This window comes from Emydura macquarii, unplaced genomic scaffold (genome assembly GCF_026122565.2).
Source record: "Emydura macquarii macquarii isolate MOO-44397 ecotype Brisbane River unplaced genomic scaffold, CSIRO-AGI_Emac_v2 contig_3530, whole genome shotgun sequence".
Taxonomy (NCBI): Eukaryota; Metazoa; Chordata; order Testudines; family Chelidae; genus Emydura; species Emydura macquarii.
Window position 1 is genome coordinate 9446767 of NW_027133667.1, and position 18047 is coordinate 9464813.

At 42.9% G+C, this 18047-nt stretch overlaps 1 protein-coding gene across 13 annotated transcripts in view; it reads left to right on the forward strand.

Moving 5' to 3' along the window:
• Positions 1-18047, forward strand: part of ERC1 (ELKS/RAB6-interacting/CAST family member 1) — a 530012-nt gene that overhangs the window by 20931 nt on the left and 491034 nt on the right. For 11 of the 13 annotated variants that reach the window (XM_067536284.1, XM_067536288.1, XM_067536285.1 and 8 more), the window contains exon 2: positions 15622-16446. In XM_067536284.1, the coding sequence (XP_067392385.1) occupies positions 15778-16446 (669 nt within the window). In that variant the 5' untranslated portion in view covers positions 15622-15777. The remainder of the gene's footprint in view (positions 1-15621; positions 16447-18047) is intronic. The other 2 variants (XM_067536290.1, XM_067536292.1) reach the window with 2 other exon arrangements.

Consider the following 18047-nt stretch of genomic DNA (forward strand, 5'->3'; position numbering starts at 1 on the left):
GTTCACAGCTAGCCAGACTACTTAAACAGGCCAATGTCTGCTTCACTTTCTCTTCAGAGACTATAAACACCACAATTGCTCACAGTTAAGTTACAACATAGCACTTTATAAGCAAGCACATTTATTCTTAAAGTGAAAACATTACGGAGAAAACATATTAGAGACAATAAAAGAATCTACATGTATGCTAATAAGCTTAACAGAGATCACCCCCTCAACTCTAGGAGGGACTCTGCAGCAGTCAGTCCTTTAGGCCCCATAATAGGGTTTCCTGTGGTTACAAGTTCATAACAGCCTTAGCACAGAACAAACACCCAAACTGCACAGATCAGCCTGTTTCTTTATACTACTTAGGCCTGTGATCTCCAGCCTTTGGAAACAGGTGATAAGCAGAAAATGGTTCTCTCCTCAGGGTATATTCAAAAGTTTGGATTTTTGAATAACTGATGGAGGGCATTTGGAATCACCTCCCCCTAGATATTTCCCAGGAATTTCACTTCACACACATTAGTCCAAAAGATCATTGTCTGCCCCATTGATCAATATAATCCTTTGATCATCCTGGCCCACAATAATATATAACCATGGCATTTAATACAATGGACTCCAAATATATATAAACTTAATTCAGTAAGCTTTTTCAAGGATACTGCAGAAAATTGCCACATCTGTCTGTCTCCTCCACCTTTTAAAAGTTGGCATGGGGTCAGAGTTTGCCCATTTACTTCTGGAATCCATTGTGTCAGCATTTCTGTGATATCACTATAGAAGCCCCATAACATGACTTGTGCAGCCTCATGGAGCTGTGCTGAGACCATGAGTCTCCATCGCCATCTGGGGTGAAGTGTTGGTGCTAGAAGCTCTTGTGACTAGAACAAAAATGAAGATTTGTTTGTGGACCTGGCAAAGCAGATGATTGGGATGGAGAACAGTGCTGGATAAAGAGCAAGTAGCTCAGGAGGAGCTATATTAAAATCAGCAATGACAGAAGAATATCCAGCAGGATGCACATAACCTGTCCAGTTTTTGAGGGACTGGACAGGATTTTGCATAATTACACAGCCATCCAACATAGAAAGGTTGTGTACCCTGCTTCCTTTTTTCTTCTCCTCCTCTCTCACCTCCCTCCCCCCACTCGCCACCAAGGATGACTAACGAGACTCATAAGGGGATAAGCACAAGGAGGCCAGTGGGGAGCTCTCCCCTGAGAGTCAGAATCTCTTTGGGACTCAGGTCCCAGCTAGAAAGCCAACACAGTTCCTCTCCTGCGGTAATGAGTCTGAGTCCCAGCCAGCAATCCAGACCAGAACCCAAGAGGCAGATCCTCTGGCAGGAACTGCAGCGGGTAAGTACCTTTCTTTACAGTTTATTATTATTGCGTTATACTACTATGCTAGCTTCTGTTATGGGTGCCTCATGGCCTCAGCCATATTAGGCAGATGTCAGCTAGGAACCTTTGAGTCTCCAGCCCCGCCTCCCTCCTTTAGCTCATACTGTCCAATTAGTCCCCCTGCAAGCATTTCCAAATTGGCGGCTGCTCCACCTGGGTAATTGGCCTTTGTCACATGCTCAAGTACTAACTATTGACTGTTTTGAGGCTCACACCATGGAGGGCAAATGCTCATCTACCTATTTTCCTTCCCCTCCCCATATCTGTCCTGCTTAGTGATTTCTCCTACTTTCCCCTTCCCCTCAACAACTCCTGTTTGCCATCTCAAAATGGTGACCAGCAGCACGATGCAGCTGCAGCCTCTACCCACCTCCCCTTCTGCAGCAGATTCATTGTGGGCAAAATTAAAGCTTACTGGGACAGAGGTTACAGGAAAAAATGTTTAGTAATCTGTTTATCTGAGGTATGCATGGATATGACATGCCTGTAAAGGTACAAAAATTATGCTCTCTGCTGAAGTAGGAATGCACTGTAACAAGCATTCTTACAGGCAAAAGAACTGACAATCATTGCAGAGCCCGATTTATTTTTTTCTGCACTTCATGTCTGCAGAGGACATAAAGCAGAATCTAAGACTAAAAAATTGCTCAATTTATGTCCGGATATTACGGGGATAGTCACATGGTGACTTCCCCTGGTAAATCTCACAACTCCCTTTTACTCCTGCAGCATCTCTGGGGGGGACCATCTTGGTGAATAACTTCACAGCATATCACGCTAATCTGCCCTTTTGCCTTTTTGAATAAGGCCATTCTCAGCCTCTTAATCACCTGCCTCAGTGTATATCATTGAGAGTCAGGACAGCCTAAAAGGGTCTTAAAGGGATTTGCTACTCAGTTTGCTCCCAGATGCTGCCCTGTGCTTGACACTGCCCAAATTCATTCAATACCAGGTAAGCCTCTAAAGCACAACAAAACTGCAAAGCCAGACCAGCAACAGCCAAACAGCATATACTGCACAGACGAAAAACCCCAATGCACCCAGCACCCTCCTCATGTGCGCACCACTTACCATCTCTGCAGATCCTCCAAGACTGAGAAGAATCTCAGGGAGATAAAGTATCAAATGTTTGTTTAAAAAAGACGCTATCCTAGCTTGTCTGGAATATGAACAGTAACAGCCTTTTTTTCTTACTCTCTCAGCCTGCAGTGGCGAGACCCTCAAGATCAGGGCCTCTATTGATGGTTTAGTGACTGGTCAACCCGAGGGGACAAACTGCAGATCTCATTGCAAGATCCCCAAAGAAAAACCAAACTAGCGGAGACATGGAGGCAGTGTTTGTGGCTAGAGAGGGGGAAAGACAGGGAGTTCTCCTAAGAGATTGTGGCAGTGGCCAAGGACAGTATGGTAGTTGCCAGGGAAAGTATCATCATAGCCAAAGAAAGTATAAATAAGACAGAGGGATACAAAGGAAACTCATGGATTCAGTACTAAGCCAAAATGCTCTACTTCAAAGCATATTGCTGTTGGGGCAGCAGGCAGTGCAGTCCTGTAAACTGGGATTATCCAATTTCTTCAATGTCTGGACAATACACGATACTGGGAATGCAAGCAATTCTTCTCCACTGTACTCCAGTAGCAGTGCTCCCAGAGGCCGTTCCTTTCACAGAGCCAACAGACAACAATTGCATCTGGGAGTCCAGCTCTTTTGAGCCCTCCAACACTCCTGATAACTTTGAGCTGAATCATTCAACCTGTTAGCCAGGATATATTTGTTACGTGTATGGCACACTAAATTAATGTGCTTTCAGGAACGACATTAACTACAATAGTGAATGGTATTGCTTTTCCCACAATGCTGATTGCTCTTGCTCACTCATGCTAAAATGTATCCCATAACACTCTGCAATAGCTGAACTCTGCTCTTGGCACAGGCAAATACAGGACTAGTCAGAAACAAAATGTATGAATAGTATATCATGGTACAGGTAGGAGGTGCCTTCGGAGCCCATTTACCCCTGGAATATGATATCCAAAACAGATTCAGGAGGTAGAGGATGGTATGGAAAAACAAGTACAGACTGGTGGGTGATGTGTAAAATGTTCTCAAACTTGAAAGCAACTTGCTGTAAATATAGGTTGTCTTAAATGCATATTTTCAAAGCAGACCTTCCATGTAAGGTAAGCACTGTGGATCAAACCATAACCAGTAATTGGCTATACCTAGTTAGCAAGCCTCAGAAGTGCCATGAAAAAGAAGAGGCGCAGGCAAGGCATATACTTGCCTGTCACTTTAACGTCCCTTACCCCCATAATTTTGTTCTGCCCCGTGCATTTTTATACTAAAAAATTGTTCTGTTATTGGTGTAATTAAAATGTATTTTTGTTACATAATTGATTACTGTCTAATAATAAAAACTTCAAAATTCATTCATGAGTCATCACTGCATTTTATGGAGAAAATCCTTAAAACTGAAATAATTCATAGGATTTCACAAAGAAATATATAGGTAGAGACACAAGGTAAAATAAGAATTAGCACAATGTCCCACTTCCAGCACCCATAAACAAGACTGCACTGTTCAGTATCCATCCCAATCGCTCCCCAATCCCCACCCCCCCAGATTAACAGCTGGATGTACAACTGCACATTTTCAGGTCTGAAACTCAAATTAACAATAGGCATTTTCTATAGGACAACTTGCGTGCTGCTTGAACCGCTGAGCAAATCTCTGCACCTTGCCCTCCTTCCCATCCGTAAAGTGTTTTCCCTTTACTCTCACAAATATTTGTGAGAATATAACATGCTGCTACATTGGTTGGAATGTTTTTTTTTTCTGTTGCTTCTAATTTATTCTACCAACAGCACCACCTTCCTTTCAAACAGCCAAATACACACTCCACTACCATTCTGCAACTGCTGAGTCAGTAGATAAAAAGGTCCCTTCGTCCAAGTGGCCTGTGAATGGTTTCATTAACCAGGGAAGCAGAGGTTAATTTGGGTCTCCTAAGTTAACTGGAGAAACCTCCACACTATTAATGTCCACAGTGATCCTGGGGGCAAATACTTCTTTTTCCCTTAAATGTAAATAAAGCTAAGATCCGAAAGATCCTAACATCATGGAACCTTCCAGACCACCCTGCATTTGTCTGTAAACCTGCCACAGTAGTCAGCCATCCTCTGGGTGCTATGGAGATATAAATTTGTTTATAAATTCTGTGCTATGGTGTTGCGGCAATTTATAGGTACATGATCAACTGTTCTAATACAGTTTGGCAATACCATGCATGCAAAGACATTTATAATCTCCTGAGCATTACCAACCTTTATAACCTGATGCAACAGAACCTTTTCCTGCCATGACATACTTGCATGATAACGGACCCAACAGTTGATTTCCCCACACTGTATTGGTTGGCTTTGGATTGGTAGCTTTTGGGGGTGGCTAGCTTCCAGATGGCAGTGGTGACTTGCTTCTCCACAGGTTTGGGGCACTGGGGGTTGGTACACTGTTACTGCAGTTTTAGGGTCTGTTAAGTGCATCTCTCCAAATAGGTTGTCTTTCCCATTCTGAAATTCTCTTGTGACTTCTGTTCATCCCATGTCTATAATACAAACGTTTCCCACCAAACCACGCTAATTTCCTGAGTCTAGAAATGGTGCTGCATGGTGCAGTTACTCCAGGAGCCAGTCTTCTGTTATCAACTGCTCAGTGTCATCCTCTTCTTCATCCTCCCTGTTCTGCTTCCTCCATTGCTGAATCTCTTCTGCTGCTAGAAGAGCTGTTGCCACTGCTGCCTCATCTGTTTGGTGATGTGATTGGGGGGGGGGGGGGAGTTCAAAGCCAAATTCATTCATGTTTCAGAGCTTAAATAGAACCCAAGCAGCCTCTATGTATTCATGTTCACTATCAGAGTAGTGCAGAGCAGTGTTGGGTCTATGCTGGCCAATAACAATTTGAAAATGGGACTAGCCAACTCAGAAAGGAAGTATGGGATGGAGACAATGGAATGATGGGACTTTTTTTTTTTTAAATGTGAATCTGCCTGCCTTCTGCTTTATATCTCTCAATTCACCATGAGAAACATCCCAGAATGCATGCTACTCAGTTGTTGTCGATCCTTCAAAAGTCTAAGATGATCTCTTTCACAGGTTTTATTTTATATGGGTCCTTTGGTGACTGCGGCTCAAAGATTGGACTATTCAGATTCAGCAAATGTTGCAGGTGGTGTTGAGAGGCAGGGTTGGTCCATGATTACTGCATGACAGTAATGAAGCAAAGGACCATGAGAGAATACCACGTCCTTAGAATGTAGCAAGCTGTCATATGTATGTACTCTGCAAATTGAAAGATGGAACAGGTGCTCCATGTGTACACTTTTGGTGTGGCTTGAAAACAATTAACTGATGCTCATCAAAAAGCTTCAGATTAAATCTCCTTTGTAGATGAGCCTTAAAGGACTGTATGACCATGGCCTGCAGACTTGGTGTTTCCAAGCCTGTGCATCAGCATCCGCATTGCATTGGAAACCTGGGTCTCTCAATTGTGCTGATGGATCCATATTGCACTATACAGACTTGAGATAGATAGAACTTCAGCTTCTGTGGGCACATGCTATAATATCCCAGCATTCTTAGTGCCCTTTCCAGCTGTATCCACTCTAGGGCTTGTTTCGTTGTGAGAGAACTTGTCTGTGCAGCCTGTAGGAGCTGATCAGAAGTGTTTTGTGTAGTTTTAGCCTGCCAACACATCTAGCTGAGCCATTTTGTGTCCACGTGCTCCTGGCAGTTGGAGCCATCAATGGGGATCCTGACCCAGTGGAAGATCTTTCCCACTTCATGCTGTCAATTCTGTTCCTGGAATCACACACAGAATCTGTGAGATGATCGTGGATGTTTCAATGGCAATTTTTGACCTACCAAAGGCACCTTTTAGAGGGGGAGATACTGACGTGAATTGTGACCCAGTTGATGCTGCTCAAACCTGTTGCCTTAGCTGCAGATTTCCCCATATGTACACTGGCCCTTCTGGAGCAGGGCCACAAGTGCAAACTGGTGGGATCACATCATTATGCAGACCTGGGATGACCAACAGTGGGTCCATAACTTTCTCATGAAGAAGCAGATGTTCCTTGAGGGTTGCATCAGCTTGCCCCAACCCCCAGCACCACATCATCTGCATGAAGGAGGCCATGGTATTCCAGTTGTGGGTCACTATAGGCATTTGGAAGCTGGCTACCCCAGAATGCTATAGGTCCCTGCCTAAGTAGTTTGGTGTTGACAAACCAATTGTGGAGGTTATTGTGGCCTAGGTTTGTGAGGTGATCAGGATTGTGATGTACCCAGAGGTGGTGGGCATTACAAATGTTCCTGAAATAGTTGGTGCCTTTGAGAGAAGGGGCTTTCCAAACTACACCAGTGCCACTGATGGAACTCATGTACCTATAGTTTGCCCTTCATAAGGAGTGCGTGAGTACATAAACTGTAGAGAGTACTCTATCATTATGCAGTCCCTGGTTGACCACAGGGCCAGATACCTGGCTACTAACTAGGGTGTTCTCAAGATCAGGACTTTATCTTCATGGACAAGCTGGGACGTAATTCCCACCAAATGATATGGTTCTAGACAGAGTCACTATCTCCCCTGTTATTTTAGGGGACCCCACTTACACTCTGCTATGGCTTATGGAACCGTAGACTAATTTGGAGGACCTGGTAAAAGACGGTTCAGCTACACATACGGTAGCTGTGGGAGGATGGTGAAATGGGCATTTGGCAGAATGAAATTCCGTTGGTGCTGCTTTCAAAACCACTTGGATGCTAGTGTAGGTAGTGCAGTCCACGTTATTGTGACCTGGTGTGTTCTGCACGATGTTTGTGAGGAGGAGGGAGAACCTGTTTGCCAGGAATGGACTCAAGATAGTACTGGATTTCTGAACTGGTACCTGCAGCCAGACAGATAATCTGTCATCACTGGTGCTGGATCCACTTGTGCAATGGAAATCAGAGGTACTTTGTGCACCAACATAATGTATTTGCATGGTCCCATGCATGAGAGGAAATGAAATGGTATTTGAAGTTGGGCTGTGTATGGGTTTGGGGCAGCTATGGGCTTTTAGAAAAATGTGTTGGTATTATATATTACAAATTTTGAAAACACTTTTCAGAAATGTATGCAGATGCTATGCATTTTTGTGAACACTGGCCATGTATTTAAGATTACAGTTTATGGATTACTGTGATGACAGGTTTTTTTATTTTCATTCTAACACTTCTAAAGAATGGGCATATGATTACATTTACTAAAGCTTGTCACTTTTAACATTATGTATAATAAAACTTGCTATTGTAGCCTTGTCTGCAAATTCAACACTTTTTTATTTTTTTTTATTTTACACATGTATTTACATAGCAATGTAAGAACAAGGGAGACCAGCTGCCATCAAAATGTATAACACAGTAACCAAACTCAGTGTCAAAACAGTTAAAGGTATATGTTACCAAATGACGTGGCCAGCTATTCCTGGGTGTCCCCTATCTCTGTTCTCCTTGGTCTTTCTGGTGTGTTTTACATGTGAGGACCAGGAATGGATGGATGCACAGAAGGTACATATGTCTGTTCCAAGTGGTACTGTTCATTGCCTGTGACATGGTCCATCCAACCACTGAATTGTCCAAAGGCTACATAGTCTGCAAGGCATGATAGCGGGGTGGGGATTTGGGGGCCTGAGGCTGATGTAGGAGTTGAAGGTAGCAGTGGAGCCTGCAGTCTGGTAGCCAGGAGCTCAAATAATTGCCCAAACAGATCATCTGCTGCACTCTGTCTTCCTTCTTCAACCTCCAGTCATGCTCCATGAATATGTCCACTAATCTCTCCTCATGCTGTGCAGCTTTTCTCTCTCCTTCCACCTTTCTTGCATCCTTATCCGTTTGATAGTCATTTGATCCTTCTGATAGTCATTTGATCCTTCTTGAACTCTAGTTGCTGATTCATTTTATCTAGAGTCTCTCCCATCAACTCATCTTTGACTTGCTTTTTACCTGCAATATGTAAATCTCCTCCAGGCTGCTGGTGGCATGTTTTCCCTGTGCAATGAAAGTGCTTTGAAAGGAAAAAAGCCCATTATTGACTGTGATTAAAAAAATTTTCTACTTTATCAAAGGGGCTGCTTTCATTCAGGGTCAAAACATGATACTTTTTATCATCGGGCTTTATTTTATTCACGTACAATACAGCAGCCATTTCACCTGTCCTGTGGAGCAGTACTGAAAACCAGATCACATCATGGGGAAATGCATGCACAAAATTCAGTTGAAATGATTTCTACATCTGTAACTGGGCAAGCTCCTCTCTTGGTAGGGGGTCATGACAAGATAGTCTTGGACGCCTCTTGATTGTCAATACCTCTGGGTTTTTATATTTCCACCACCAAGGCATTCGTATAATCCTCGTGCAGCAGTTCTGTTTACAGTGTCCTTCAATCTCAGCACTTTCTCCAGGGAGAGGAAGTGATTTCATCAGCCAGAGACCTGACATCCCCTGGGCTTTGCTAGCCCCTCTTTCTCCCTTTGGTTGTCTTTCCTGTGCTTTTTAACTACCTTCTCAGTTGATGGGATAATTAGCCCCTTAGCTCATCAGCCAGCAGTCTGATTGGGAAGGGAAGACTTAATTACCTAATCAGGGCTTTTCTGGGGGAACTAGTTAAGTGTCTGAATGACCAGAATGCTGGGTTAGATGCTGGCTCTCAGCACTCTGTCACAATATCTCTTTCCTAGGGACTGGAGGGGCTTATGAGAGGTCTAGTCACTAGATCTGGTTTTTCAGCACTTTCAGACATTGATATTCTGATGGTCCCAGAGTAAATGCCAAGTAGCTGCATTTGAACCAGATGGTTTCTTCCTTTTCCTCTGAAGCGAGTGGGAAGTTTTGGGATGGAAGAGCTGAGAAACACCGCTCCAGATAATTGTGGGATAGTGTTGGCAGACTCTCTAGACATGAGTCTGGTGTCCTGCACTTGATCTGCATCCACACTGTAAAATGCCTGGGCTTTGACCCATGTCATAGCAGGGACTTGGGCTCTGATCCACCTCCCTAGCAGGGTCTGTGGGCCCAAGTCGGACTGATTTCTGTGTGGATGGAAGGGTTTTTAAATCTTAAACCTGAGTCACAGCCTGGTTTTAGTGTGCTGTGTGGGTATACTCGTAAGTGGCTCCTCTCCTTGGACTGTTACCTTGTTGTGATGGAGCGGTTTGTGTGTCCCAATGACCCTCAGAACTACGTTGTCTGAAGCCTTGTACTCCTTCTAGGGCCACTCTTGGCAAACATATCTGAGGTGAGGTTCCAGATAAAGTGCGGTCCAAACAAAGACAGGTCAGGCTATGCCTGCTACTGAAGTCGGATGGTACCATCTATCACTGACCAGAGTGGACAACTATTCTTGCCTCCCTCTGGAAAATCTTCTCTGGGGATGAGGTAGTCAAGCAGACATGCTTACCTCCCCGGCTGTGAAGGTGGATGGTAAGAGCTGTGTGGACAGCCTCAGATATTAGTTCAGGTTTAGCAGGCCCTGATGGCCTTCCACTCTCATGTCAGACAGGCCTGAGAGTGTGACAGAGACTGCACAACTTTCCCTCACTTAAATCCAATTCACACGCTAGTCATGATGTAAACTACTCATCCCCCCCCAAGTCCTGTGGTGATGGGTGAGCAGCAAAGCAGCAGGGTTTGGATACACTGGGAGCTGTAGCTGTAGACCTGCACACAGGCGGCTCAGGGTATAGAGTCACTTTTCACAGGACTGAAGCAGCACTGGGAACTTGGAAGCCTCCTGGGTGTGACTGAGCAGTCCTATTTAGGATCACATTGCTCACCTCTGTAGTATGAGGAAGGGGTTAGAAAAGGTATACTAAACATTGTCTTCTTCACCTTAACGATAGTCAGCATACTGTGGCTGATGAAGATCCCACTATAATAGTTGAAAATCACACAAAAAGACAAATAATAGAAAAAAGACAAAAGTGACAACACTTACCATTGGTGCTTGGAATGTATGCACATTAATGGACTGCATAACAGCCAGAGAGAGACCAGAGAGAAGAACAGCTCTAGTTGGTAGAGAACTTGCCAGATGTAACATCCAGGTACCAACCCTGAGCAAAACTTGCTTAGCTGAAGGAGGACAACTTACTGAAAAAGGAGCCAGCTATACCTTCTTCTGGAGTGGCTGTAGAAGAGAAGAGCGACGTGAAGCTGGTGTTGGGTTTGCCATCAAAATAAAGCTAATCAGCAAGCTTACGAATTTCCCAAAGAGTGTGAATGATAGACTAATGCTAATTTTGGGGAACAGATGTGCAAGTATCAGTGCTATGTACCCACAATGATCAACCCAGATGCGATTAAGGACAAGTTTTACAAAGACCTGGGATCCCTTACTGCAGAAGTGCTGAAGGCAGACAAGCTTATCATCCTTGGTGACTTCAATGCTAGACTTGGCACAGATTACCAGGCATGGCCAGGTGTGACTGGAAAAAATGGCCTCAGGAAATGTAACTGCAATGGGCTCCTTCTGGTGAGGAAATGCACTGAACATGATCTTCTCATTTCCAGTTCAGTTTTTCACTTGTCAAACTGTAACAAGACATCTTGGATGCATCCACGCTCCAAGCACTGGCCTCTCATTGACTGTGTCATCATCAGGAGAAGAGAGACACAGGATGTTAGTGACAAAGGCCATGAGAAGTGCAGAATGCTGGACTGATCACAGCCTTATAGTCTCTAAGGTGAATATCTGGATACATCGTTGTAGATGACCACAAGGTAAAAAAGGCATCCAAAAAGCTTAATACCTGTATCTCCAAATTGAAATAGGAGACTGTGAAACAGGCTTTTGTTGAAGAACTGTGCAACTAACTTGTAACAATTGATGAGAACTCGAATAACATTGAGGAAAATTGGACATCCTTTAGAGACTGTGTACCCAGCTGCATCCAACACCCTGGTTTCCATCACACGTAAACATCAAGATAGCCTCCCTATATTGGTATAGTTTTCATCAAACCTGTCGAACGAGAAACATAGGTTCCACAAGGCCTGCTTAGGAGACAGCACTTCAGCGTCTAACAAGGCAGTCTTCAACAACATCAAGTGGACTGTCCGATGCAAACTTAGAGAGATGCAAAAACTCATAGCTGAGCCACAAGGCAGATGAGATTCAGTCCTATGCAAACCGTAATGGTATAAAGAACTTGTATGATGGTCTGAGGACAATCTACGGGCCACAGTCATCTGGAATATCTCCAGTACTGAATGTCTTTGGCACTACAAAGCTCACTGACAAAGAAAAGATATTGCAAAAGTGAGCAGAACACTTTAACAACATCCTCAATCAACAATCTAATCGTGAGGAGGCAACTGCCCCAGATAGATATCAACATATCTCTTGCTGATTCCCCTAACACTGACTGAAATTGTGAAAGTGATTGACCTGCTATCAAATGGTAAAGCACCTGGAGCAGATGCTATATTAGCAGAAGGCTAAAGGCTTGCACATGCCTTTGAAAATGAATTTTTACGGTCAATGTGGACTAAAGGAACTACACCCCAGAAGTACAAGGATGCATCCATTGTTCACTTGTACAAGCAGAAAAGTAACAGACAATCCTGCAATAACTATCGGAGAATCTCCTTGTTGTCAATAGCTAGCAAAATTCTCACCAGAATTCTGCTGAATCACCTTGTGCAACACATTGAACAAGGGCTTTTGCCTGAGTGTCAGTGTTGCTTCAGGAAAGGTCATGGGGTCATAGACATGGTGTTTGCAGCTCATCAACTTCGGGAGAAATACCTGGAACAGAACGCCAATCCGTATGTGACTGTCATTGACCTGACAAAAGCATTTGATACAGTCAGTCAGGAGAACCGTTGGAAGATCATGACAAAATTCAGTTGCCTGGATAAATTAATTTAAATGGTTCAGCAATTCCATGATGGTATGTTTGCTCGCATTATGGATGATAGTGAGCCATCTGAATCATTCCTAGTCACCAGTGGAGTCAAGCGGGGCTGTGTGTTGGCCCCAACTCTCGTTAGTATGATGATTTCCGCCATGCTTACAGATGCTTTTCTTGATTGACACAGGGATTGGCATCAGATACCAGACTGATGGAAAGCTTTTGGATCTGAGGAGACTACAGGCAAAGACAAAAGTTCAGAAAGTGACTGTTCATGATCTTCTGTTTGCTGTTGACTGTTCCCTGAGTGCCAAATCTGAGTCTTGACATGCAGCGGAGTATGGATTATTTCTCTACAACTTGTGGCAATTTTGGTGTCTCAATCAATATCAAGAAGGCAGAAGTGATGTAGTAGCCTACACCAGGGAAGCTTTATGTAGATCCTACTATCAATCACAGTGAATGGCCAAATCCTCCAAGCAGTGGACAAGTTCATCTACCTTGGTGGTACACTGTCATGAGCAGTTCGCATCAATGATGAAACCTGTGCCAGAATTGCCAAAGCAAATGTGGCCTTTGGTAGACTACGTGCAAATGTGTGGGAGTGCAGAGGCATTAGCTAACAAACAAAACAATGTCTACAAAGCCATCATGTTGCCAACTTTGATATATGCATGTGAAACCTGGACGGTGTACAGATGCCGTGTTAGGAAGCTGAATCACTTTCACATGGGCTGTCTGAGGAAACTGTTGAGGATAAGATGGCAAGACAAGGTTCCAGATAGTGATGTTCTCATATGGGCAAGTAGGTATTGCCCTACTCTGTTGAATAAATCACAGATAAGATGGGCAGACCATATCACCAGAATGTTAGATGAGCGACTGCTAAAGAATATATTTTATGGTAAAGGAGGGAAAGCGCTCTCAGGGAGGCCAAAATAAATGTTTCAAAGACTTCCTCAAGTTACCCTTGAGGCATTTCAGCATTGATCCAGAGTTTTGGGAAGGTCTCGTTCAGGATCATTCTACCCAGCAAAGTCTCATCCATGCTGGAGCCACAGTCTGTGAGCAGAGTAGAACTACTGAGACAGAGCAGAAGTTCCAGCAGAGTAAATCTCATAACAGCAAAATGTCCGCTGTTGATCAAGTAACCCATAATGGCATCTCTTGCTCAGTGTGCCACAAACAGTTCAAAGCCCAAATTGGCCTGAAGTGTTCATAGAAAACAAACCAATCAGTGATGTCATGGTAATCTTCGAACTCGGATGAACAACACTCGAAGTGGCCTTAATTAGGTTTAGCTCAAATGAACCATACTAAGGCTATATTGCAGTTTTGAATGAGTATGTTCACATATTTAATGTGGTTTGATTAAGCTGCTTGAAATTCAAAACTTTAGTTAATTTGGATTAACTTTCCTGAGTCCTTGTGTGGATCCAAGCCCTCAATGAATGTTCTTCAGATATTGTTTTGGAAATAGTGTAATCTGATTTGCATGCGCTTATTCAGTGTGGTGATGCGGTAATGAATAAGCTAGTAGTCCAGACACTGAACATGACTTAATCAAACTGATTTTGTTTCAAGTTCTTGTACAAAGAAATGGGTTACTTTGCTGTTCTATTTCAAGATCTAGTGCATAGTCTCTTGACAGTTAAAATTAAGCTGGCCAAGAGACTGTAGACTTTACAGTGAAGGGGAAGAATCCTCCTCTGACTCACATGAGTGAACTAAGAAGGCTTTTCCAACTCTAATTCCTGACTATTCTTTAAAAATCTGTGGGCTGTTGTGCTTTGGTTTTGGTAGCCAAATAGCTTACTGTGTTATAAACTGAGTTGTTTGCCTTTTTTCTATGCCTAAGGTTTTCAAGTAAGTTTTAGCAACATTATTGCCAAACTTAGTGCATCAGTTAACTGTTTAGACACATTGTGATCACTTATTCAAGAAAGGATTGAAGTGAACAAAATTGTTACCAAAATTGTGAACACGTGAAAACATTTAATTGAAACTTGATTGTTACAACTTTTGTAACTCCCCTATATTTTTTCTCCTTCCATTTATCTAAACAGCTCCTTTAGTACCATTTTCTCTTTTCTAACTTATCTCATCAGTCTCTTCCATCTGCTCACCCAGAAACATCACTTCATCACAAACATATCTTCATGGATAGGGCTTGGAAATTTTGTCAGACACATCATAGCCAGAGGGCCAGTCATACCTGTAAAAGATGGGGTGGAAGGGGCAGGGTCTGGATAGTGTCCAGAGGCAATGCACAGGTGAGTATCAGCTTACCCTTGCTTGAGCTGCTTGGAAAGAGGAGGATACTGTCCCTGGACTCTTCTTAGGGGCTACATCTTTATCAACTCCTGGCTAGTAGATATCTGATAAACTTGGTGTGCACTCCCAGCATTTTCTGCAATCGCCTCATAGCTGCTGAAAGGAAGAAGGAACACTTTTGCCTCTATCCTCCTCCGCCCCTGAGTTGCTGCATGAGTGATAAAGAGGTCTCTGCTGTCCTTGTCATGCTTTGTTGTTTGCAGAGGGAGTTCTTGCAACATAATAGTTTTAGTGCCTGCATCTATTGCTGCTTAGAGCTTCACTGGCAGCAACAATGACTTGACTCTTGTCTGTGTCACTGCTGACCACAGAGTTCTGAATGGCAGCAGTGAAAATTGAAAAGACACCCTTGAGAAGTGGCTGAGGCCCTGAAACTGTCTGCAAGTGAATTTGGAAAAACTACTATATTAGTTTATACTAGGTTCACATTTGGAGGATCATCTTTAGAGCCATGGGGTCTAGAGACTTTATTTTTAAATGAAAGCTCAGGTTGCAGAAGCTGGGGCACTTGACTAGGAAAGATTCCTAATCGTTAAGTGGGTTCAAGTTTGGTTATGAAGTTGTTTCCTGACAGAAGCTACAGTTAAAGGAGGGAGGAGAGCAATTTTAAAGGGGAAAAGATTAGACTTCTTTTGAAGTTTAGATCCTGGCCATAGCAAAAGAAATTATCTTAAAAATGATGGAGACCTTTCTGTTGGGTTTGTTATTTTACAGTGACAGCAAAGAGGTGAAATCATAAAACATGCTTTAAGTTAGATTCTTGGGGTTTTGAAAAATTGCATTTTTGACAACTTCAAGTAGTGGGAAGTATTTTGGAGAAATTGGGAAGTAACTAATGGAGGGCACTTTCTGCTTGTGTGGGGCAAAATGGAGATTTAAAAAAAATTTTTTTTTTGAGAAATTGGATACTGAATGTTTTTTGTTTTGTTTTTTTTAATTGATACAGATATGATCCCAAATACCATGACCATGTGACTTCAGAAATGGACAACTGGATCTATTATAAATTGTGATTGGCCTTAAGCTGACTTACAACCATAGAAAAAACCTCATACTGTATCTCATTCCAGCTTGACACCTATATCACACCACCAGTTCCATCATGTATGGAAGTGCTCGATCAGTTGGGAAGGTTGAACCAAGCAACCAGAGTCCTGGGCGTTCACCGAGGTTGCCAAGATCCCCCCGCCTGGGTCATCGTCGAACCAACAGCACAGGTGGGAGCTCTGGAAGCAGTGCTGGGGGTGGAGGTGGGAAAACGCTTTCCATGGAAAATATTCAATCCTTAAATGCTGCCTATGCCACATCTGGCCCTATGTATCTAAGTGACCATGAGAACGTGGGTGCTGACACCCCTAAAAGCACCATGACTCTTGGCCGGTCTGGGGGGCGTCTGCCTTATGGTGTTAGAATGACTGCTATGGGTAGCAGCCCCAATATTGCCAGTAGTGGGGTTGCCAGTGATACTATTGCTTTTGGAGACCACCACCTCCCTCCAGTGAGCATGGCATCCACTGTGCCTCATTCATTGCGCCAGGCCAGGGATAACACTATAATGGATCTTCAGACACAGCTCAAAGAGGTGCTCCGGGAAAATGATTTGTTGCGCAAGGATGTGGAGGTGAAAGAAAGCAAGCTGAGCTCATCAATGAACAGCATCAAGACCTTCTGGAGTCCTGAACTAAAGAAGGAGAGAGCCCTGAGAAAAGATGAAGCTTCCAAAATCACCATTTGGAAGGAACAGTATAGAGTTGTGCAGGATGAAAATCAGGTAAGTTATGCAAGGTCATTGTTGAATTGTGTGTGGTTCGAGTGGGAGAGAGTAGGACTGAAATAGTGGGTTGTTTCTGTTCATTTCTTGGGGACTTGGATCAATTCTGGATTCCACCTCTAGGTTAGATATGTAGAATCGGTTGGGGACTTTCCCGAAAGTAATGGAACAAGTAAAAAAGAGTATTTTTCTAACCATAATGCCACTTGTTGAACAAAAGTTATGCAATCAGAATTCCAAGTTCTGAACATGGGTCATCTGATGTGCTGTTGTGTGTCATGTAGTATGTCCCAGTTCATTTACTTCCCTTTATATATCAGGTTATTCTCAATTGATCTTTATTGATAGTACAGCAATAAGCACTACCGAAATATCTGCAACCTCACGTGTTTTAAAAAAGGTACCAGTTGCTGACAGTGGGCTCTGTTGAACTGCTATCGATCATTGTTAGACTGCAAGTGAAGCCAAGGACAAAGTGTGTTGGGTATCATTTTAGGAACAGTGTTTCCTTGGCTGCACTTGCTGTTTAGACTTTATTCAGCACTTGTTCAGCTGTACCTCTTAGTCAGCAACTGAGTACTACTTGTAGCATAGATTAGACTGGAGTGCCTGACTATATTAGATACATCATTTTACCTCCTAGAAGTTAGAGCTCACCTTTTTGCTTTTAAGTTGGCTTCTTACAGAGAGTTTGTGCCTATTTTGATTCTTTCTGCAATTGGTGTTTTTATGACATGGGTGTGATTTTTGTTGTTGTTGTTAGTTTGATAATGCAATCTATCCATGTCTATACAAACTAAATCCAACTGTTTGGGCTGCAGCCGTTTAACAACTGTTAAGCTCTGATTTAGTAGAGTAGATTGGACATTAAACTTTCTGTGCTGCAGTTTTATTAATTTCTAATTACCTATCCAACTAAAAGTGAATGAATCCGTGGTAGAGAATTTTAAGAATCTAGATTTTTTTTTTCTTCTGGCATGCCTAAAGATTAAATTTCTGCCTATGGAGGTATTAGGGTTTGCTCTATTGGACCAAAGGCGTTAACATAACCCATTCAATGTCCAACATTAAACGGTTATAAACCAGATTCAGGGTTTGGTATACAGAGGCCTCAGCCTGATTAGTATCATGGTAAACACACAATTAAAAATACTTTTGACCTTTTATTAAAAATGCCAAAAGGAAAAACAGTTAAAGCATTTGAAATGTAAAGTGTAAAATAAGGATTTAATTTTAACAGCATCCCATTTCCTTTTCCTTTAACTGCAAAGAGTTTTTAGAAGGAAACTTGTTGGACAGTCTGTTAGATAGACAAGGTGTGTGAATATTGTCTTTTATTGGACCAGCTTTTGTTGGTGAGGGAGACAAGCTGTTTAGGGCATGGCTTTTAGCTGCCTCTGTCTGATCAGAGGCTTACAGTAGTGTTATGAAATGTACAGTCCTGGCTGGCTAAGCCAGACTTTTGTTAGATGGAATAGAAAAGGAGAGAGATAGGAAAGAAAAGAAATAAGGTAGGGAAGGAAAAGGATACACAGGGTGTGGGGAGACAGTTTTACATCCCAGATGGTGTTCAGCTTGAGCTCTTGAAAGTGATGATGTCA